Source organism: Grus americana, chromosome 2, assembly GCF_028858705.1.
Source record: "Grus americana isolate bGruAme1 chromosome 2, bGruAme1.mat, whole genome shotgun sequence".
Lineage (NCBI taxonomy): Eukaryota > Metazoa > Chordata > Aves > Gruiformes > Gruidae > Grus > Grus americana.
In genome coordinates this window covers 141,613,963-141,639,154 of record NC_072853.1, presented here as the reverse complement: position 1 = coordinate 141,639,154, position 25,192 = coordinate 141,613,963, and the positions used below count along the sequence as shown (strand labels likewise).

General features: G+C 37.6%; 1 protein-coding gene across 2 annotated transcripts in view; it reads right to left on the bottom strand.

Annotated features, from left to right (window-relative positions):
* The window catches only part of SLC25A13 (solute carrier family 25 member 13), a 103,980-nt gene that overhangs the window by 10,953 nt on the left and 67,835 nt on the right, over positions 1–25,192 (bottom strand). For both annotated transcript variants that reach the window (XM_054815543.1, XM_054815542.1), the window contains 3 exons: positions 20,801–20,853; positions 19,665–19,745; positions 7,189–7,329 (listed from right to left, as the gene is read on the bottom strand). In XM_054815543.1, coding sequence (XP_054671518.1) covers positions 7,189–7,329; positions 19,665–19,745; positions 20,801–20,853 — 275 coding nt within the window. The remainder of the gene's footprint in view (positions 1–7,188; positions 7,330–19,664; positions 19,746–20,800; positions 20,854–25,192) is intronic.

The window sequence follows — 25,192 nt, the reverse complement described above, 5'->3', positions numbered from 1 at the left end:
AGAAAATATATTAGCTAATTTTGTACGATCACTTCAATATTCTACTGTGACTAGAAATTAAATAAAACCTATTAAAAATACTGAAAACCAGAAATGTATCCTTTCCCATTTCTGCCAACACAAATGACATTTTGCGTTAGGTTAAATGATATTTTCCCTAACTGGGATATGTTGTCTCTATATTTTTAAGAACAGCTGTCATCTACAGAACATCTATAGCTAAAGAAGAATTTACTAGTCGTAAGCTTCCATGCCCTGGTGCTTTCACAGCAACAATTACTGGCAAAAAGAAGACAAATAGAGGAAACAAATTCCTTCTGCAAAAGTGCTGCTACGCGCCTCCCCAAAGGAGCAGCTGGGGTTTGAGAAGTACAATGTTTTAAAATATTTATTTACACAAGTAGTTCAGAATTTTAGACAAAGGCAGAAAAAAATATTTGCTTTCTAGCTTTAAAGAACTACAGGGGTTCGGCCCAGCAGTTCGTCTAACGAGCTCTATGTGTCAAATCATTTTATTGCTGGAATTAACATACATTTTATTTCTAAGTTGCATATCATTACAGAATTGCTAGTATCTGAGCACCCAGCAAAGGCACAGTGAGGCTATGAGACTTTAAGTTGTTGTACTTATTATGATGGACAATTAGTTGAAGTAAAAAAAGCCCTCTGTTTCTCCAGACCTACTGGTCTTTAGTTCTTTGGTAAGGAAGGAAGAGAAGGAGAGGAGATCTAAATTATCTGACCCAGTCCTCTATGCATGATACCAATTTTCCCCCAAATAAAAACTTTTAGAGTTACAAAGGTACACCAAGATAATACAGATCTTCAAGGACAGTCTCCTCAAAGCACCAGGATGGCCCATTCCACTGTGCAGAAAGTTGAGCACCCATATCAGAAGGCCAGCATGGATGAAGTGGGAACTCATGATTGAGTTCATACGCAGAAAGTAAAAAGGAAGCAGAGGTGGGGATGGGCTACACAGGAGAAATACAGAACTGCTGCTTGGGCATGCGGCAATGGAGTCAGAAAAGCCAAGGGTCAGCTGGAGTTGGATCTAGAAAGGGATGCAAAGGGGGAGTAAAAAGGGCTTCTATAAGCACATCAGCAGTGAAAGGACAACTAAATAAACTGTGAGGCTGTTACTCAATGGGGACAGGAAACATGTACATGGAAAAGGCAGAGAAATTACTTTTGCCTTGATTTTTACTAGTAAAATCTGCCCTCAGGCCTCTCAGTGCCATGAGCCTACCAGACAAATCTGCAGGAGCACAGCATTACATACAGACAGAGCACTTAAGCCACCTGCACATACACAATCCGTGAGACCAGAAGAGATACCTCCAATGGTGCCAAGATAGCTGGCTGATGTCCTTGTGAGGCTGTTATTACCTTCAAAAGGTCAAGTCAGTCAAGAGGGTTCGGATGACTGGAAAAAGACAAGCATCACACCCATCCTGAAGAAGAGCAAGAAGGAAGCTCTGGGAAACTACAAAGTGTGTGGGCACACCTCTGTCCCTGGGAGGTTTATAGAACAAATGCTCCCGAAAGCCATTTCCAAGCATATGAAGGGCAAGAGAGAGATTGGGAACAATCAATATGGATTTACCAAATCACAGCTGGCCAACCTGTTGGCCAGACCTGTGGACGAGGGGACAGCAATGGATGTTGTACACCTTGACTATGAGTAAGGCTTTTGAGATGGCCTACTATAGTATCTTCATAGCTAAATTGGTGGAACATGAGCTGCACTCTCAGATTAGCGGATGATACTGAATTGATGGAGTAGCTAGTGTGCTACAGGGCAAGGCTGCTATTCAGAGAGACCTTCACAGGATGGAGAAATAGGCTGACATCATGAAGTTCAAATCAGCAAAGTCCTGCATCTGGACTGGAATAGCCCTATGCAGCACTACAGGCTGAGGCTGAGTGGCCAGAGAGCAGCTTTGGAGAAAAAGCATGGAGGGTACTGGTGGCCAAGTTGAGCATGGGTCAGCAATGCCGCGTTGCAGAGAAGACAGCCAGCCACACCTTGGGCTGTAGTAGCAAGGGTGCAAGGGAAGCGCACCTCTGGAATTCCCCTCCATTCAGCACTAGTGAGACCACATCTGGAGTCCTGTGTCCAGTTCTGGGCTCTCCAGTACAAGGCAGATGTTGCCTTGCTGGAGTGAGACCAGTGCAGGGCCATCAAGCCAGTTGGGTAGCCCGTGGTATATGAGGAGGCTGAGGGCACGCAGTGTGCTCAGCTCCAAGAGGTGCAGGCTAGAAGACACCTTACTGCTCTCTTCAACTACTACTAGGGAGGGTACAGGGAAGACAACTCTTCTTGGAGGTGCACAGTGGAAGGATTAGAGGCAAGAGACAAAAGCTGGAACATGGCCGGTTCCAATTAGGCATTAGGAAAAGGGTGACTTTTTCTGGTTTTGTTTGTTTGTTTCTTTTAAACCATGACGGTCATCAAGTACTGGGTTGGGTTGCCCAGATGACCTCCAGACTGGCTTTCAACACAAATGATTCTAACATCAAGTCTGCAAATAGAGTGGAGCACAGAGCAGAGGTCTCAGCAGAGTACTACTGTGAATTGTTTTGCACCACTAGCATAGTGACCACAGTAACATGCAAGGAATGATCCAAAAGAACATTAATCTCACTAATATAGAGGGGCATCAAAACTATGCAACCCAGCTTCTCAGTGATTCTCAAACAGCTATTCATTTGGACTAGAATGCTGGGATAATTAGAATCATAATCAATACAAGATTCACTCAGCTGGATGCAAAAAGAGTTTACATAGCATTTCCTTTGTTAATTTGTTGACATGAGACATAAGATTTATTTGTGCCTTGGTTTTCTCTGTTTATGAAAGACAGGAACACTGAAATTACATCTATGAGGGGTGTACGGGCATTTTATTTTAAAATCCACAGAAAATGCTTCATAGGTAGAAATTAACACAAGATATAAGAATTCAAACAAAAAGCAGTAGATGTTGTTGAGACATGCAAGAATTTGCCTCATGAAGCTAAGACTGACATACGTAATTCTTCGCATCTTCTGGCTGCAGTTAAAATTAATGAAAGTACATTCTTCCTTGCTGACTACTATATGGGACTCTTACAGATTTTCATCTGAATTTCAACATAAAAGATTCACGGGAACTAAGCAGAGCATGCTGGATTGATCTATGGTGGTAAGAACAGCTTTCAAGATGATTTATTTCTGAACTGGGAAAAGAGAATTTTCACTGCAGTCCTTGCAGCAAAACAACACCAAAGCAGAGCAAGAGAAACAGAAAAGTCAGGTGTGCAGCAGACTAGGTGACCAGTCCCAATTTAAGAGGTTTGTAACTTATCAACACAGAAGTAAACTCACATTGACAAGCCATGGAAACGCTTCAGCTCTACTATGAGCTTGCAGACTGACTGGTAATGCTCTCATTCATCACAAAAAGAACAGTCACTCAAAAATATCCGTGCTCCTATTTTGAAAAATTATCATTATGGTTTCAAGTTAACTTCGTGTCTTCTGGGGACCATCTTCCTGTTAAATATGTGATATCCCTCCATTTATTCTATCCGTATAACAAGCCTATTTTCTCCACTGCTGGCAGTACAGACAAATCATTGATCTTTGCTCTCCGTGGACTTCACCAGCCAACCATTAGGTTGAGGGAATCCCTTTTCTTCCCATCTCAAAGCAAGACCTTTAAGGAAATTCTATAAGCAATGGAGGATGTTGTTCCTCTGTACAGGTCCCCATACTATCCCGCCCTACTTGGCCTCATCTAGACCATCTTCCCCTTTTCCAGGGACACAGCACTACAGGCACTTGATAACCATTAATCCACGCATCAGAAGTGAATTATTTGGATGGTCAATAGTGGAAACTGCTGTAGAAAACTGCAGTCAACCCTTCTTAGAGCAGCTTTACAAGAATTTCTAACAAGTCAAGTGGAAAAGGAGGAACATTATGGTCTTGAACCAAAACCGATGGAGTAGCTAATTTTTGTTGGGTTTGCTTTCTTTTGGCCACAAAAGAAAAAAAAATAATTCAGGCCACACCAAACAGAAAAAAATAAAAACAAAAAAGTTGTTATGAACTACAAAATGAAATATTACATTTAAATTTTGGATTGTCAAACAAATTTTTTAAAGAAAACTTACGGGGGGGAAAAAAACCCCATCCATTTATTTCAAATGAAAATTCCTGAAATTAAAAGTCTAGAATTTTGCTTTCAACATATGCCAAAAAAAAAAGTTTATCAGTTGGTCCCACATCATGGCTAAGATAGACCAGTGTTTAAACAGCTGGAACACTTAGATGAAGGCCCATCAAGCCTATAAACAAACTCCAAGATTGACAAATAAAACTGTTTTCTAAAACGAGTATCTATTCTTGTTTTTCTGCAGTAGTATGTATGGAGTCTTACTTAGATCTACTAATATAAGTACATTCAGGGCTTGAGACACAAAAGACAAAGCTAAAACAAAGACTTAAGATGCAAATGAAGGAGCTGTTCATGTTAAGAGTGAACCACATGAAAAGTACTGATAGACACAAAGTCCTCATTCCTGTTTTACAGTTTTAAAGCTAATTTGATTCGTTAAGAATACAAGCATTCCAAATGTATCAAGATATTTCAGTTCCCTTTAGTAGAACATTTATTATTATTTGATGTTCACCTGGTCATTATACTCACTAAATTAATTTCCTAGAAGCACCACCAGGGAAGATAGCACCTATGAAATTGAGTCTTGGCTGAAATTCAGTTTAGACCATTGATGCCTCTGGGCAGTGTTTTCTGGTGCTGGTGACTTACATGCAATGAGTTATTAATCCCTGCCAGCCTCACCAGCACTGCCAGCTTCAGCACAAGCATTCACAAGAGGATTGCTTTTGCCTCTAACACTGCTGCTCCACAAGCCCCTCAAGGCAGTGTAAAACTCCTCTGATACAGCCTGATGGGTTCCCCATGCCACGAAGCAACTCCTCCACCCTGAGGAGCTACAGAGTGAGCTGGTCTAGGTTCAAAATAAACTAAGCTGTGAGGAGGAGGAGGCTTTAGTTTTAATGAGTTTCCCATTCCAGATCAGGCTGTACTAACGCTGGCATAGAGGAGAGGGAGATTGCCTTATTTTTTTGGCTACAGTGCTGAAGTGTTTGGTGGACAACCACACAAACCTGCGCAATGACAGAGCTAGCAGTGACCAAGGGTGCACTTGGACACAAGCCTTCTGATGTGGCCTGTGCTCTGTTGGGTGGATGACTGCGATTGCCAAGTTAAATTCTCTAGTTTTGCCAAATCAGTCAAGGTTTTGTAAGCAATGAACCCAAATTGGACACACAAAAGGATATGAACACAAGGAGCGGGGCGAAGCGGTGGAGAGAGACAGAAACAGAGACAACAGAAGAGAAAAAACAAAACAAAACCCTTCTGTGGCTTTTTTTTTGTGGAGGTAAGTGGACTTAATGAATGAACTGATGAAACTGTGTAGCTTGTGATTAAATAACTGCCTGTTTCAACGCATCACAGTGCTGTAACCAGCTCCTGTTCAGGTGTATTCCTTACAAATATTCACAAAATACCTACTCTAGAAAACAGAAATAATTCACAATACGACTCAAGACATTAATGCCATTTAAAAATAGAAAAATGTAGCAAATTCTGCTCAGCCACCAAGAGCAGGTATTCAGGAGAAAAAAAATAATCTAAAAACTGTTAACTTTAGTAAACTAGTTCATCACTCTTTCTCGTTTTATGTTTTATTTTTACTAGTCCGAGTAAAAGTCAGTAGCTGCCCTCCACTCCTGCACAGTAGCTGCCCTCTGTTCCTGCACAGCCTCAGGGATGCAGACTGTTTACCACATCCATGTTTTCAGTTGTAAATGTTGACCTGATCAACACCATAATGCCATTTACTAGGAGTTTACACAATAGCATCAGCTTCAGTAAAACACCTAAAAAATTAGCAAGTCAATTTAAAGGGAAAAACAACTCCCCATTAAATCCTATTCAGCCCTGCAAATTCTCTCCAGGCCAAAACATACATACATCTACTCCCGGGCAGGCTTCCTCTTTCTAATGTTAACAGAACAATTTAAAAGGATTGGATGCTTAAAAATGGAGATGGAATTTAAATGTTGTGGAGGAGGGGGATGGGGCTCATTTGGTGGTTTTTGAAGCATCTTCAGTTTACAGTTGCACTGCTGTAAATAAGAAACAGAGGAACGCTGCCTGCTGCACTAGAAATACTGGGACAAATCGGTGTTGTGAAAGCTTTCTCCTGAGAAATAGGCTGCAGAATCTGAAGAAACACCACACGCTGCTCTGCAGTAGATAGCATTCATTGCAGTTTTTGTTTCAATCGTGTGTGTACTGGCTACCTCAAAGTACTCCAAGACCTTTCATACTCCTCCATATCTAGTTCCCCCATCTAAAAGTAGAAGGCAGTATGTTAATCCTTTAAATTATTTGTGGCATACATCCTCTTAGAGTCAATAGAATATGTTTCTAATCCTGCTGCAGTCTAACACCAAACCTAACTTTGCTTCTACATATTTATGTATCTATGTGAGGAAAGTTATGTAGAAAGCAGAATTGTAGAGTTTGTAGTATACACTCATAAAAGCAGCTTTTCCTGGTATTACTGTGGCAATGTTCTTCTAAAGTAGCAAAGGGAAGCCTGCTTTAGGAGCTTACTTTTATGCTGGGCTCCCACTGTCTGTATTTCTTCACTATTACTGTGCTGCAATTAATTCCCATCACCAAATTAACAATGACAGCTGGGAAAAGTTGCTGAATCAAACACAGAAGAGCAAAAGCTCCAAAACTGTGAGCTCTGTATCATGAATTAGATGAAAATAAGTTTATTTTTACACCAGGGAGAACATCAGGAATCACAAACTAATCCTCAATGAACAATACTTACACCTGCCAAAGTGAGAAAAGAAATCTTAGTAAGATCCACAAGAACCACATGCTCAAAACCATGAAACATTCTAACTTCCCTTAGAAATGAAAAATGAAGATATAATATCACATAATAAGGAAGAATGTTTTTAAAAGTGCAATTGTTTTTAAAAGTGCAATTATGTCCACCTATGAAAGTTTGTGAGAACAATGAAATCATCTTTTGATTTGAAGTATTCATAATTGGCTTTTAATTCATGTATATATAAAAAATCCCATACCTTGTAGAGACCAAAGAAGCCTAAGTCCCGTAATACAGTCAGGGCACTAACTCGTGGACCAGTGGTAATTTCTCCAGCCACCTGTAATCGAATCTTGACAATTTCCAGTGGATTGGTAAAGATCACTTGAGAACCTCCAGCCTGAAATTAAAAGGGGAAGGCAACACATTAACCCGCTACGTTATTTGCAGTGTACGTCCTGTTATGTTCAGGAGAAGACACTTTTAATCCTGCTGCAGTCGGTTAAGCTATTAGCAGACAAGAGTTTTAGTATTAGTTAATAAACTGCAGCTCACAAGGTAAGAAACCTACCCTCCCATGAGATGAGCGGTCAGGAAGAAGAGAGAGGAAGGAGGTCAGCCACTGCAGGACACTGCAGTACATCCGACAGACACTAGCTCAATTCTTGCTGCAATAATACATGCACCGACACCAATTTATGCAACACTGACAAGCCAAAAACGTTGTAAAGCAAGCAAGGAACTGAAAGGAAGAATCAGTAACTAAGTAAAGAAACTGAGATGTGCATGCCAGTACATAGAAAGTGAAAACATACTATTGAAGAGAAAAAGTCTGGCAGAAGCTTTTTCAATTTTGGCATGGGTTCATAAAGCGAAGAACACGTGGATTCCAAAGACCAGAACTGCAGATATATTGCACTTTTTTTAAAACCCCACTGAAATACCAGTTTCAGTGCCACTGAATGCTGTTTGATTCAACAGCCCGAGCTCCATGTCATTATTTGTGCACCAGGTAATAAAGAAAAGAAGGTCTAAGACTGAAGGATTCTATTAATCAAAAACTGCTGTATGTTTTTAACGTGTCAGTCTCCATTTGTTGGGAAGACATCACTCAACTGATTTTGAAAGTTCGGTTTAAAATGCAACGGTGGCAAGCGTTTCAGGCTCCCTGCTAGTTCTCGTGGAGTTCATCTCATTCACACTACGTAACGTAGGGCATAACCTTTCTGCTACACTGACAGATCCAGAGTTAAAAATTTGAAACAAGGAAAAAAAGGTAACATGAAGGTTACCTAAGTGTATTCAAAAAAACCTCATTCAAACTCCATCTGGCCCAAATTCAACAGTGTCATTCTAACTTCTGTGAACTTCTTAATTATGCAGCCCAACAGCTATGCCCTTCTCTAGGTTCTGAAATCACACAAACTATGCAAAGGGCAACCCTCACCCTCCCCACAACAAAACAACTGCGTTTTTTTTCTAGAAGGTAATGACTAAAGTGAAAGAAGCTGCATTTAAAAGCACTTGCATCTAGCCATGTCTAGTATGTAAACACTATGGGCACATCTTTTTTAAATTATCCAAAAGTTAAAAGAATTAATCATAGCTCAGATTAACTATCATTCAAAATTTAAAAAAATATGCAGTAATATGGTTTAAATAATGTGCTGAAGAAACAGCAAATCGCATGAACAACTACTCTTGTCTACCACTTAGACTGAGCATACACAGTGTGGTTACAAATTAAAGTCTTTACATAACCCCCAAAATATCCCAAATGTTTCCTATTTTGACCAGAAAAAGCATGCTCTTGTGTAACTCAACTGGTTTTGACTTTCAAATTGGCATAATTTAATTTAACTGCTTTTACCAAACCAGAATCCTGGTACATATAAAACTGCTATTCTTGTTGCCATCAGAAATTAGACTGATAAATTATTTGGCACATAGGCTGACTTCAGTTTTGCACTTAAACTGAAACATATAAAGTAAGTAAGCATTCAAAACAAAAATTTGTTTCTTTTACTTGTCTACTCATCTTGCAAAGTCTCAAAATAAATAAAAAATATCCTGGAAAGGTCCTTATGGTGAATTACAAATTCCTATGTAATAAACATTTTGGTCTATGTATTACAAATATTAAGCGTTCCCACATGCCATCACACATATTTTCTTCTTAAAAGGATAAAATCCAAATTGCAGGTGATAGTGTTCATTTGCCAGTTTGCTATACCACAGATGTCCTCTAAAATGCACTACTCAAAAACTCATACCCACTGATCTATCTCAGCACAAATAAACTACTTTGCCTCAGTATGATATTCTTGCAGTTCATTGTGCCATGACTCCATGGGAAGTGTTCCTTTAATTTTCAGTATGGGAAAACCATACTGAAATTTAAAAGATGACAAGAAAATTAAGCATTATTATTGTTATTGTTGTTATTATTATTATTATAAACCAAAACACTGAGCAACTTAAAAATCTATAAAAATGTTTGTAAGTGAATGGCATATTTAAAGAAACAGAAACATATAACTGATTTTAAAGGAGAATAAAGGCAAACAGGTTCTGAATTCAAACAAATGGGAAGTACATCAGGTACCAGCACATAGAAACGTTTACGTTTGCATGTCCAACCTGGCTGCCTCAACACTCGCAGTATTAGATGTTTGTGGCTCTGGGTAAATCACACAAGACTTCCTCTGCTTCAGCTTGCTATTTGAAAAATGGGGACACTATTATTTACCCACCTTGTACAATCAAGCTTGCCACATTCAGATTTTTAAAACATTGAGACCTGCGTGCACCAGGCATTACTAAAAAGATGACCGGTTTTGCCGCCCACAAAGCAGGTCTGTAGAAAGCCATTGGAAATTTCCAATGAAGTCTTTCCACAAAACTGCCCAAGTACTAGCCCAGAGCTCCCCAAACAACCTGTGTCATCCTCTGAATTTGTTCAAAGATAGACTCCAAAAAATCAAATGGTGAATAACTGAAAGCGATGAGCCAGACAATACCTGACAGAGGGTCTCGGTAGGAGGGTTTCTACCACCTGCCTGCTTTGTGATGGAGAGGAAGGCTGGTTTATCAGCCCGTGCAGAGGCAGTTCTAGTGGTAACAAGTACAGTCGCTTGGTGAGGAGCTTTTATCGCTCTGTTATTTAACCACCTATGCTGGTAACTGCAGCTCCTTACTCTCAAAATGGAGGGGAAGCAAACCGGAGATGGCTACTATACTCTCTAATGAAATTATTTCTTGCTTGTCTAGTACTGTGTTATTCACCATCATAGTATGCAAGTGTCTCATAAATATTAATGGTATTCCCTCCCAGTGCTCCTGTGAGGAAAGTACGATGGCTCTAGTTTTGCAAGAAAGGGATTTGAGGTAAAGAGGTTAATTGTATGCCCAGTGCCTGCGTCCCCCTAGCTCAAACACGCACAACTTGTAAGAGTCTCCAGATATCCTGATCTCCAAATCAAGTAGCTTGAATCACAATAGCATGGCTTCTGTCTTCTTCCTGAGTTTTTGCATAGTGAATACCACGAAAGAAATCTCATCTCTCTTTTTTTTTTTTTCCCCCAGTCTCTTCACAGTGCTAGTATAAACTGTTATGGAAAAAAATAGACAAAACATCATCAGCACATCACATCACCCTGCTTATTCATTCTGTTTGGCCAAAAGTTGAAGAACATTGCCCTCTTGTTTGCTAACTTTTGCAGCTGAAAGTGCATCTCATTTTAAAATTTTGAAATATGCTCCCAAAGGTCAGAATCTGAAACCTATGTTTTGGCCAGTATAAACACAATTTAAACTCAGGTTGCTCAAGCTTAGTGATTTCTCCACTAGCTGTCACAAAAATCAACTTCATCAACTGTTTAATATAGATAGTTCCCAGTAACACCAATTTTTCTATACTGAAGTTAAAAAACTGAATACCCTCAACTCTGAATTCCTTATCAACTCTTCCAATCATTTTTTAAAGAAACAAATGATCAGACTGTAAAAGCAAATCTATCACTTTTCAGTTATTATCATGTGATTAAAATAAAAACTGCAATTTTGAGTTATTTATAGCAGTGGATACCTAGAGGTACTGCATAGATAATTATCTGTAACGGCCCACAAAGGACCCATATTATTCTGAAAGAATTTAACATTTGACCTAATCACAAGCAGTTATGGTCTTGTTTGATGTAAAGCAAGAAAATAAAAGGGAAATACCTCTGTCATCCAAGAACTCCTCATACACACACAGCTAGAAATCTGCATGGCTATAACATGTTCAATGTGCTTTAACACACAGACAGCTAGCTATGCAGCCTCACACATGTGGATTTTTAAAAACAAGCTGTTTTGAGGGGTTGGTTTTTTTTTCATTTTTGCAGTTCTTCAACTCTGCACTTGGTATGATATCACCCAACACCTCTCGATGGCAGTATAGTCTTGTACAGTAATACAGTACTGTCTATCACATGCCTCCTACTTTTCTAATTTACTGAACAGAAGGGAGAAGTAGAAATAGTTGAGATACCTATTTTTTCTGCCCATGGGGAAATAAAACCCACTCTGTTGTGGAAAAAAAGAAAAAAAAATTTAATAACAACTGCTTAACAACACTCCAGTTTAAGAAGTCAGAATGTTTTCTACTTCTTCACGTGTTCAAATCACCTTGTAATCAACTTTACTGGAAAATAAACAGATTTTCACCCCCCTCGTTACACTAAGACAAGAAATTCCTGTTCTTTTTAATGTAACTGCGTTTTGTGCCCTTATGAGATTAGATAAGAAATGAGCACACCAGACCCAACTCTCCTAGGGCTTTTACATCTCCATTTGAAAGCTTCGGTGTAGGTTCTGAAGAGAATACAGCTTGCAATTCAGGAAGAAAATTCTGTGTTTTCCATCCCAGAAGAAAGTACTAGATTCTTTTCCTTTCATCACTACTGACCATCCACTGTTCTTGTGCCTTTAATTAACCTTATTACCTACTTCACATCATAGCCTTTTTCCTGTTCTCAGCTAAGAGCATTTAGGATCAGCCTAGATCTTTCTTCTGCATCCCATCCAACTTGTCACATCACTTTTTAAGGTTTCATGGATGAAGAAGGGATTACTACTGCTATTAGAGTGTTAGTATTTCCCAACAATATCACCCAGGGATAGCAATTATGGCAATTAATGGCAACCATTAAAATACATAAGCAATATATTATACAATTATCCAAAATCAACCTCTGCAAAAGAAATCGTTTACAATGTCTTGGTTCCTCGTTCACTTTAAAAAAAGACAAGCAGGTGCAAGTTCCAAATTTTTTAGTCAATTGTTTATCACATTCGGTCATACTGAATATCATACACTGTCCCAGGCCCTTGCTCCTTGCCAGTTGCCAGATGCAGCTTGTTTTCCTGTGCATTTGCTAGCATCCATTAATTCTAATTAAAGTCAGGGTTCCTAAAGTGCTGAGCATTGTGCAGACAGAAAATAAAGATATTTTTCCTGTCATAAAAAAAAAATCTAAATTAAGAACGCACTCAAGGGATGCAAGAATGGAAGAATTGCCATCCTCACTGTATAATAAAGGGCAACTAAGGCATAGAACTATTCAATGATTCACCACAAAATCACATACTAACTCTACGACAGAACAAGGCTTAGAAGCCAGATTTACGGAGTGCCACTGCAGTGCTTCAAGCTACCTCTAAAAGTCGTGGTGTTTGTAAGGCAAAAGATCCCAAGAACATCAGATGAATCATGTTGAGCTGCTGCAGAGATGATTTCACTATGGTCTTGCCTGTTACCAGAAGAGCTCCTGAGTAACAGACATCTGTCCAAAGTGACTGTTTTTCTTACAGATTTCAAAGGTGACAACCTTAATTACGTAGTGCTGTATGTCAAGGGCAAAGCATACTGGGTTCTCAAAAGCTTGGTTCTACGTTACCTTTTTTTCCAATAAAGCCTGGCTTCAAAAATCCAGACAAGCCATCTCATGCTATTTTGTGTCCTCTCATCTGTGGTCCTGTCTATTCAGGATTCTGATAATGCTCTTTAGCAATGGGAGTTCATATAGTAAATACCTTTTCTTCAGATCACGAGGAGATTTCCTGAGCCCTCAATCATCTGCTTTTCACTACCCTGACCAGGCTAGCACAGAAAGAGCTTTCATGCTGCTCAGGGAGAACTGTGTTTTTCTCCAGCTAATCTTTCTTGTCTTCCGAGGACAGCCTTCTCTTGGTCTGGCAAAGTTTTTACTTTGGGCAGCTCAAACAGCGAACGCTGCTAGAATCCCAGTGTCTTGCTAACATCCAACTGTACATAAAACGTAAAGCAAGCTCCTTCAAACGCTCACGTAGAAGTGCTCATAAATAGAATTGCAATTAGCCTGAACAGAAGTACATTCCTGCTACTGCTTCAGACAGATTTCCAAGACTTGGATACAAGTTGTGCCCACTGTCCTACAGTGGTGTATTAATGAGCTGGCTAAACAGAAACAAACAGGAGTATGGTTGGCTTAGAAGCACTGACCAAGTCTGCAGTGGGGAAAAAAAAATTAAAATTGTGGATTTGATATTTTCCACGTTATAGGTAATTCAGTTCTTAGAAGCCTAGCCAAAAAATCAAAGTGGAGCCTACTTGATTGACATTATAAAAGCAATTAAGTTACAGACCTGTCAAATATGTTAACATTTGGCTCTGTCTGCTCTACTTGTCTATTTTGACTAGTTGTAGAATCATTTAATGATTTACAGACCTTTCAAGTCTTAAAGCATGGTAGCTGTATTAAAACTGTGACCCATTATTTCTTGGTCACATCATAAATTACTGTGACATCATAAATATCTTCCTTTTTCTCATAGAAAGCTAGATTTTAATTCCTGATTTGAGTTTGAGGCTTGGTTTTTTGTTGGTTTTTTTTTTTTTTAATCTGCACTGGTAAACACTAAAATATTTTACTGCCAGTAAAAGAAGGAGTAATAGGAGAAAGGGATGTGTAGTAAAATATAATTGTCAAAACAAATACATGTTTTGAACTGTAATGTAAGTTCACATAAAATTTTGCAGTCGTTATTTCTAATATAATAGGGGAAAAAAGAATACGTTACAAATGGAAAGAATATTAAGTATGTTTGTTGGAAAAAAATGGGCTTTTTAAGAGTTCAGAATGTTCGGTTCTGCAATCAGAAACATTTCAACCTAAACCTATGCATCCCTCCTTGTTTTACAGTTTGAAAAACTTCCTCTTTTTTTTTTTACGGGAGGAAATGAAAAGGAAGAGGAGAGGGGAAGCAAAAGGGGAAAGCACTTCTAATTTGTTATGGGAAAATACCTTTGGGAAAAAAAATTAAAATTAAATTAACTAATCCAAAAGGAAAATTCAAAATAGAGTGAAATCATGTTCTGCATAACTCCTTACTGGTTTCAGGAAAGGCCAGTTTAAACAGGTATGACTGGGTGAAATTTTCAGCTAACTATTTTTTACAACACCTAAACCTGCAAGGAAATGTGGGGTGAGGTCAAAGAAAAGGAGGAACCCTACTTTAGGAAGTCCCCCACCCTTTGGTACAACCTCTGGGAAGGGCTATCATGTTACTGTATGTTGCCTTCCCAAACTTTGTTATAAGGTTTGAATCTAAGATTAGCTGAAAATTAATAAGAGACAATTAAAACAGAGCAATGTTGAAATACAATGGGCTTGCAAATGTGAAGTTAAATTTAAGTCCAGATCTAGCTGGGAGTTTTTGTACCAAAAGTTTACAATTAGTTTAAATTATTTTCAGTAAGCTGAAAATAACTACAATTATAGTGGTTGAGAGGAGAAAACTACACTTTAAAAATACCTAATTAATTACAGTATATTGTTACATTTTATTATATTAAATTGACTTTAAATCTAATTAATTTACTTAACAACATAAATTTTATGTAAAGAGAAAATAGCTTTAAATTTAATGAAGAAAAAAAAAGTATATCAGGAGCGTTTGAACTTTTCCTTAAACAAGAAATGTGAATGTTGGACTTTTACAGATGCAGGCAGAACTCCCCTTGAAAGTAATGGAAGTGAGATTCCCTGACTACAGGGAGAACAGACCTCTGAGAATAAATCTGTTAAGAGTTCAAGAGATGTATGCCATTTGCTTTCAAAGCTAATATGAGCAATCATCAAGACGACCATCATTACTTAACTATCTCAATAAACTATAGCAGAACTTTTCTGTGTGATAGAAGTTGTTCTTTTTTTCTTTTTTCCCCAGATATACATGCAGAGATTTTTTTCCCCTGGCATACATAATGCTCAGTTTCATTTTACCCATAGCTCAGCCTTCCTTGCCAAATAGAACAGAATTTTATCAGATTTAGGTTTCTGAATAATGAAAGCAAGAATGACACCTTCAGTCTCCTTTAGCCTACAACTTAGAATTCCTGAATTTTTGCAAGTAAGAGACCTGAGAAGTGTGGGAATTGCAGTCCATACACCCTCCATCTCCACTGTAATGCCACAGAGAAAATGCAGCTCAGTTGTGGACTTAGCTTTATTACTCTCTGAAACATAAAATCAATGTCGTAAGTAGCTTAATAAAACTATTTGCACTGGATCGGTTATTTGGCACAATTCATCTGGAATTTCACATCATGCTTCTTATAAAAATTAATTCTGGACAGGATTTTGCACTTTCTAGATGAACTCCATCTTAACCGTATCTAATTTTTATGTTCCAAGCAGCGCTGAGGTTGTCCAAGCAGGTCCAATATGTTTTAACTTTATTACGATTACTATAAAGTCTCTAGAAATATGCCTAAAATTGTCTTGACAACTTAAATAAAAGCAGATCTGTACGGGGTCTGTAATTGTACTATGCTACATGATTTAAACCGGCTAATAGTGAGCACACACTGAGCAGCTGGGAAGGAAAAGACTGCGTGTGCTCGGGAAGAGGAGGGAGAGCAGAAGGAAAGGTTAATAAAGCAAAATGTTTTTCTCTTTTCTTGCTGAAAATTAAGCCTCCGGTTTACCTAGATAATTAGTAAATGCAGACAAGGCAACGTATATTATACAGCTATTTCTTTTTAATCATGCTATAATACTTCTTCTGTTTTTCTTAATATTTTGTATGTGTTTTACGATCACTCCATTTTGCATCTTTGCAGCTCTTTCGCGGTTACTTCCAGACACACAAGGTAAATTTTTCAATTAAATCTGGAACTGCTTTATTTGAGGAACTATGCAAAATGACGGTCTCACCTAAAAACTTAGTGTTAAAGGCAACACCTCAAAACCCCAAAAATAATATTTATGCCACTTTTACAAGAAGAGTTTTCAATTGGTTAACATAACTCAAAAATATAAGAGTAATGACCAGTCCTGTATCAAAAAATCAGGTTACTTTTAACAGAAGCTTTTAAGTGAACTAAGTTTAAAAGAAGCAAGCAGCTAAACTCAGTATGACTAGTGATTTTATTTAAAACATAAAATAAATTGAAAGACCATGAAAAAAAGCTTACAGAAACTTTAAGATTATTACCACTGTAAAAAAAAAGAGATTTCAAGTTGTACTTACAGCTTACCCAAGATCATCCTTTTATTAAAGAATCCCTGAAGATAAGTTACAGCACGAGTAGAAATCAAACCTAGCATATTTGTGCACTTTTTCATTCAAGGAGGTTAAGTCAGATTTGTGGTTTAGATGCTCAGCAGATTCTAGCTCTGCAGTATCATTACACTATGTCTTGGAACTGAAGCTTTTTACTAGTCTAATAATGATAAGGGCTATATAGGATTCGCATGAGTGATGAGAGTCCTAAATGCACAGCAGAGACCAGAGTTCACGGTGGGTGTCAGGCATTGTGCAAATCTGGAAGTTACATATATTTCTATGGGTAACAAATACCATAGTCACTAGGAAAATTTCTTACAAACGAAGGAGAAGGAAATTTTGAGTTAGTAATTTACATAACAACCCTCCTTTAAGATTCTGTATAAACATATAAAGGTTAGAGTTTTAATTATATTCTTGGGGGGTCTCAGAAAAAAATCTCAACCAACTATCACTTTCATCTTCACATAATAAAAAGCTATGAAACAGGCTGTTAACTGAACTAAGTGCCACGAGGTCATGAAGTTAAAGATCTATTTTCTTCTTTTCTTCTTTTCTTTTTTCTTTTTTTTTTTAGGAGAGAAAACAGTTTACAAAACAGAAAAAGACTTGTTCAATGAAACAATCATCTTTAGTTACAAGTGCAAAAGTCAGCCATGTGTACTAATTCTCAGTAATTATGATGCAAAGCGAACTCCTTGGGGACTTAAAAATCAACGCCTGGCAATGGTTGGGCAAACAGCGGAGTGGAGCTACTCAGGTGATACTGACCCCTTCAAAGCCCTTTGTGTTACTGAACAGCCCAAACCATCCAAGTATCTGCTCCGTCCTCCCCTTCTTAGGTATTAATGCTATACTGTACTCACAGGGCTGGTATTTAAAACACTAAAATCTAGCGCTCGTTCCAGCACACAGTCCTTGCAGAAGCAATGAATGCATTGCAAGGAAACAGAAGCACAGAAGAAGGAAAATTTAACATCTGTGTTTGTTACAGAATCACAGCTCAGAATTAGATGTGGAGAGCAGAAAGGTGATAGGGAAAGTGTCTTTTATAAAATTCATCTTAGTTGGCTGTCCCTTTTTAGACTCTAACACATCATGCACTCCTGTCTTCTTGCCTCCCACATAAGCGATTACTACATTGTGGAATGAGGTAAAAATCCAAGACTGAAAATTTTCAAAAGCGTTCAACAGTGTCCTTACTGTTTCCACAGGGAATTCACAGGTTTCACATTGGCTTAAACGGGGACAAAAAGTTAGACCAATACACCACTGAAAGCTATAGGAATAAGCCTGTCTCTGGCATCTCGTATTTTATGCATATATTTACACCACGAGAGAAAAATTCACCCCAAAAAGCTAGGCACCACTTGTAATGAGAGTCTCTGTTGCTAGTCTGAATTGGGTTTAAAATTACAAAAAACACAAAGACCACCTGCAGAAAAGACAAGTTGCAACCTATCTACCTGGCACTAGGCTATGCCCTTAAGTGGAGCACTCCAGTTAAAAGAAAACTCAGGGCATTCTGCCACTGCACGTCCACCGCTACAACTTTATGCAGCATCTCATTCTTAATATATATTTCAAATACCAAATAGGAGAAGGCAACATTTACAGCAGGTTTAAAATAGGTCTCAAACCACCTATCTCTTAAAGCAGATCCTTAGTTTACAATGAACTACTGGCAAAAAGCTCGCTGCAGCTTTCTCATGAATGACAGGTCTCTGTAAAGAGTGCTTTTTGTACTGCATTAAAAAATTCACAGCAGTCTGTAAAAATAAAAACTCTAGATCAAATGACATTTAAAATGAAAATTTTGCTGAATTCTCTATGGCTGCTATGTTCATAAGACGTTTTATTAGTGTAAGGGGCAAATACTTTTTACTCTGCAAGCACTTTATTGCATTTTTCCTTCATTTACAGCATGCTTTTTATTTAGGGCTTTAGAGACCCACATTCTTCTTTCCCCCCCCCCCACTTCTTTTTTCTCCCCTGAATGCTCCTAAAGTTACAGAACAAGGGGATCCTACCTGGCAGTCTACAACAGGTCAGTGATCAAACAGAAGGAGCAGTGAGACAGCAGCCAAATCCTGCCCCATCCCCTGAGAATTACAGAAAGCCAGGGCTTCTCAGCCTGCAACGCAGCCCAGCCACTGCACCCCGAGGCTCAGAGATAATCGCAGTAGGCTCTCTGCAAGCACATACAGCACAAATCTCCACACCGACCGAGGTTAAGACACAAGCATTTGTTTTTAAGTTGCTGCTCACTGTAGTTTTCGACACAGGTAGAAGCTGCTTGAAAATGTGACCTCATCTGTCTTATGACAGCAGAAACAAAGATAGATTGAAAATATACCAACATTGCTGTGCCCCAGTGATCAAAGCCAGTTTGAATAAACAGTGTTCTTTATCTGTAAAGTGCACTGGTCTTTGAACAACTATTCATTTTACCTAAAGTATTTACATTTGCTTGAACAAAATCAATATACCAGATAAAGTAAGCTGTAATATGGACAGAACTAGACCAAACCGTGAAGTATTATCATCTACCTAGTAATATGCCAGTTGTTCATTAAGATACTACTTCGTGCAAGCAAAACACTCTTAAAAACTTAGTGGGTTTTAAATACAGCCTACATTCAGGAATGCATTATGTACTGAGTTAACATTACACAGCCTACGTCTGCTATGAACTCAAAGAAGCATGAGTAGTTTTTGCCATTTCAAAAAGCCAGTATCACTGCAAAAAGTGAAAATTAGTGGGCGCAATAACACATCAGGAAAGGAGTGACGTGGCAGAGTGGGTGCCACAAAGTAGTAACTAATTATTAACTTCTGGAAAGGTTAGCATGAATCCTCCTTAGGCCATAAGCTACAGCCAACATGAATAAAGACACATTCTTTATTAAGGAAACAAACTCTAAGCTGTGAGAATCATACAGCGCAGTTGAAAGGCACAATGCACAGAAACATTTACCCTTTCATCAAGAACGGCTGGCCTATCTAGGAAAGAACTGAGATGCTCTAGTAGAGTCTGCTCCTGAACCGGATCTGTGGTTAAACAGAAGCCTTAGTCCACATAGTTCATCTTACACACTGCGCTTTCATCTGTCTCATATGAAGGAAATTAAAGATACTTACACAGCCACCAGCAAGAATTTCTGCAGCCAGTGGGACGGAGCCATCTTTAGTCATAAACTTATCTCTCACAAAATCATTAACCTTAAAAAACAAACGTTCATGAAAGCTGATAAATTAAAAGGTTGGAGAAAACATTCATCAGCTGCAAATTCTGTGCAACTGAAAATGCAAATACATCCATGAAGCTACCAAACTAACAGATATCAAACAAATCTTAGATTTTACATGAAATATTGTAAAGCTATGTTTTGCTTTCTAACAAAGATTTGCAGAACAATTCAAGTATTTATTATTGAAAAAAGATAACAATCACTAATTAAATAATAAGATCTGAAAATTAATTATAAAAACATTTAAGATTTTAGACATGCTCAGTACATTTACAAATTTAAATATCATTTCAAATTAATATCAGAATGCTCAATAATAATTTTTAACACAATAGCAATTCAATTAATAGCATTAAGTACCTTTCTGGTTTTTAAAATGCGTACTGCTAGCTTTGGTGGATACTAACTTATCGTGAATAACCAATACATTAGGATTGGGTTATAATAAGAAATTCTTCAGTGCCTTAAAATCATTCGAGAAATAACTAAATTACAGAAGTAAAACATTTAGGGGAAAAAAAAAAAAGCATGCAAACAAGTTCCTTTCTTACCCACACTTCATTACATACTCATATTATCTCCTGTCGCACTAGAATTAAACATACAGGAACCACGTGGAAATAAAAAAAAAAAAAAAGCTCTCCATGTCCAATAAATAATTATTCATTTTTTGCTAAGAAGTAAAACCAAAGGTCTGCGCTACTTACAAACAAGCAGATGAGCTGAACAAGTTGAATAAACTTGTTATATTTTGGAGGGAGTCCAAAAATAAGTTTTCAGTAAGATTCTTAAAATGTACATATATATATACATATGCATGTGACTTGTATACCACTTGTAATGTTCACGAGAGAGATAAACAGTGGTTTTGTGCTTTTATAATTAAGTTTGTATCACGCAAAAATGATGGAATACACTCTAGCATGTTGCTGACACATTAAGGATAAAAATCCCTAACGCGCTAATTGTAATTAGAGGGACTTTATAATGTGGAGAGATGTGAAATCAATCCATTTGCAAACTTACAGTAAGTTTTATGGCCTTCTCTGGTGCTACTCCTAATAGCTGCGGTAACAGACCTGTAACATGGAAATAGAGAATTCAGTGCATCGAGTAACTTAGTATTAACTAAACAAATCAACAAATATATGTAGAGATCACCACCTAGAAACGGGCAATTTTTACAGCAATTTTGTGTTATTATATTTAATGAGAGTACTTAAACATTCCATTTTGAGAACAAACTTTGTGCTACCACTTCAAGTCAGAGGAACTGCCTATAGGTATTTGTTACTTTAGCTTTTTTAAATCCGTGATATTAGCTCATTTTACACGTAAACACTAATACAGATTTGCCAACTGTGTTTCAGCACTCTGTCCTACACCAACATTTATTTTCTCCATCTTCACACAAAAATAAAGACTTTCTAATTAATTTTATGAGATACACGACGTATGCATTTCAAAAATCATGAGCGCAGTACCTTTTTCTGGCAAAAACAATGACATTAGATGGCAGAACCCAAGGGGATAGGAATCAAAATAATGCAAAACATTCAAACATGTGTGACTGCATTCTCGAGCACTTTCCCCAGCTAATTCACCCATTCTTAAACCTAAGGAAGTTATGCTGCTTTCTTCCCAGCTATGGCATTCCCTATTTTATTTTGTGGGAAGTGATGCGCTACAGAACTGGAAGTGGGGATCTCTGACTGCTGGCTTCACTTGCTTGAAGTGAATGTCAATATTTTGTAAACTTTTGGATGACACAACCTAAAAATATGCAGAGCTTACCAACTAAGCCCGAGGCTAGAATGGTGTTGCAAGCATTCATCAGCATAACAAAATTAGGACACCATTCAGAAATGTGAGAAAATCACCCCCGCTAGAGTTCCCGGTGCAGACCCCGTCTGGTTTAGTAGCTCAGGCAGCACCTTTGGTACTTTGTAGAAAGTCTGACATTTGCACCTCTCCACGGTTTTAGTTTTGGGGAAAGAAACAACAATTACGCTTCCACCTCCAGGAGCTAACTTGCTGAAAAGCATTTTCCCAACAGCGAAATGTCAGAATAACAAAGAGAAAAACGTACATGCACTGGATTAGTTTATTCTTACATTCTGCTACTATCCCTCAGCTTTTCTGGTTACTACTGATGCCCTTAATAAAGAAACTTTGGGAAATAGCACCATTTGGCTTGTGGTAGCAGACGAGCCAGCTGTATTTATATACTAATGCCTTTAAAATTTTGCACTTGTATTCACATATTTGTTTTTCAGGTGTCAAAAATAGTAATTAATTGTGTATACACACCTAACATCTACCCAAGACAACTATGTTGAATTACGACCACATGGCTGAATATTCAAACCAAAGAACACAGTAACACTAAGTTCATATACAGTTGCTCAAAAAAGAGACTCTGCAGAGAAAGTTAAATTTCAAAATCTGAACTTCTGATTGAGGTTTAGTTGTACAGGTGACTTGAATCCAGAATTCAATGAAAAACCATTAAGACAGAATTATGTAATTAAATATTACATTTTCTGCAGCACTAGGAAGAAAACACAAGGATATACAGTGAATAGGATATTTACAGTTTTAGCTTTATACAGACCAAATTATCGTTGTAAGTGCTATGGCATTAATCTAAATTTACATCTTTTTATAGGGTATGTGTGGCTACTGAATTTGTATCTTCAGAGATTAAAAAGATGTTTCATTTACTTTACAAACACAGTACCTGATCCCAAGTCTAACCCAGTAGGACTAGAACAGGTCTGTAAACAGATATATAACTCCAATAGAATCTGGAGATCGTTAATTTTAAAAACATATATATGTATATTATTACACCTAAGCTATATGCAGCATGACTTTCACATTATATCAAATAAGTTACAGAAAAAGACATTCTAAAATATTAAGATATAAAATTCTAACAATACTCCAGTTGGAGATCTATATGAACCTCCAGTTTTGGAAGCTACATAAGCAAGACAAATCAAATTCGTTTTCACTAGACTGAGCTGAAGATGGCCCTTTTACCATTTATTTTTTCAGCTCCTAAGACTTTGTATTTATAAAAGGAACTTGCAAAATCTCAGGAAAAACATGTTTATCTTGGCACTTGGCACAAGTTATTTTTTTCCTCATCTGGTCCACTCCTTTTGCACTCAAATCTGAGTGGGACTGTTATGACTCAAAACTTTCCATAAAATTTCAATGTAGAAGAGAAAGATTAAATAGAATAGGTAGAAGTTACAAAAAAACCCAGAGCATTTTTCTCTTTCTCTGTTTCACAGATGATTTTATAGTATGAAAGTGCTTTGTAAGTTTAATTACAGATAACGCTGTGTACGTCTACTGCAAGATAGCTTACAGTATTCTAAAAAAGGTAGCATTAATTTTAATACTACATTTTATGCCTTGCCAGATACCAGCTAGGTCTACTGTCTCCAGCAGCTTAGGAAGGTAGTGGGACTCTTCATTTACTCTCATACCTCTGTAATAAAGCTATCTGTAAGTGGTACCTGTGCATTGTGTACATTATGACTATCAAAACTAAATCATCTTTTCTTTATCCTTTTGATGGGAGCCCTGAAACACTGTTGAAAGATTTTTGAACATGATAAAGATGATAAGTTTTGGGAGAAAGCAAGCACATCGAGGGACACATATGAAAATGTCATTTTTCTGTTTGGGTTATTCTGACACACTGGGAATTTTTCAGTGTTACTGTGCATTAGCAGATCAGCAATATGACACACGCACAGACGTAGGCCAGGCTTAGAAATGCCTGACTGTCTTAAAAATGTATGCCTCTTATAACATCAGATAGTAACATTTTGCCCATATGCAGCCTGCTGGTATACTATACAGGAAACATGTTATTCAACCCATTTTTATATATCCAAGGCTCTTTAGTAGCAATTACCACGTATCACTTCATATTTAACACACTATCATAGCAGGACTCTATGGGAAGGTGAAGGTATATGCGAGAGAGAGCACCAAGAGCTGCATTCAGTTTGTGACATCAAACAAGTTACTTTCTGAAAGCAGGCTAAATACATTTTGAATATATGTGCAATAGCTCATCCAGCCCAGCTGCAGTGATGGCATCGAGTAAAAAAAGTCTTATTTCGCCAAAGTATTTTTTCAGACGTCTAACAGAGAAACTTCAGTTTCGCGCTGGGTAATGGATGCGCTTTTCCCTTCATATTAGGGAAAAAAACACTGACTGATGGAGTTCTTGCTCAGTCTAGGTAAAATATTTGAAACCATTTGGACATCTGATAGAAAGGCGGTAATAGAATACTGCCAGATTTTTCCACTACACAATTCACACAATAAATTGGACAATTTATCACCAGTTGCCATTCAAGCACAGCTCCCTCAGACTGGAAATGGGGTATTTCTTGAAGATTTTGTGCTTTGACAGAACTTTGGGATAGGAATAGGCTTGTACTTCCATTCTACAAAAATGGTACTTCACTGCATACTTCTGGAGGAAAGGTTGTGTCACGGTCTTGTTGTCTCATTAGCGTGGGAGTCCACCACTAAGAATGAATTTGGATGATTAAAACCTGACATTAGAAGGCATCTGGAGTCACTGCAGTACTAGTAGCACCACTGGAAGAAATAAAACTAACAAGTTCCTTAACAGTTAATGATTACAGACAACAGAGTCTTCCAAAGCATCTCCTGTCTTTTTCATCCTCTAGGACAAGTGGCTACTGAACATTTTCGTGAGCTACATTTATCTCTGGTACTTAAATTTCCCATAGAATTCCTATCAAGTATAGGTGAAATAATCTCTATTACATGCACTGCTTAAGACTGTGAAGCATTCTGTGACTCGTTAGGGGGACTTCTGATTAAAATGATATTAAGAAATCTAGGTGACCTCATCAGCTGGAAGAGATGTTGACAAATCACAGCTTCCAAAATTTTCTTGTATTTGCATATATATAAATACCTGTGAGTTTCTAAATATGTATTTCAGGCATAAATGTAGACACAACAGTATTCTCATACTCATATACAGGTATATGAGATGAGTATTCTTTTCAGCCATGCTGAGAAAGACAGATGAAAAATGTATCTCAGATGTACAGTCTTAAAAAAAATTTAACAATACAGCATTCAAATAATGCATATTATAAAGATTCTACAGAGGTTTATATCATGTTTGGTTGGTTTTTTTTTAAAATCAAAGTATCTTGTCAGTGGAAACACCGATTATCCTTAGAACCAAATTCACATTAAACAAAATTTAGTGCTCTCTTTGTATCCACAAGATGGTGTAATTTATCCTTATCTGAGATGGTGGTTTAGAACATGGTGGGTTTGCCCCTTTTCAAGTTTGGAATAAAATAATGATACAAAAAAGAAAAATCAGTTCACTTCACCGGATGG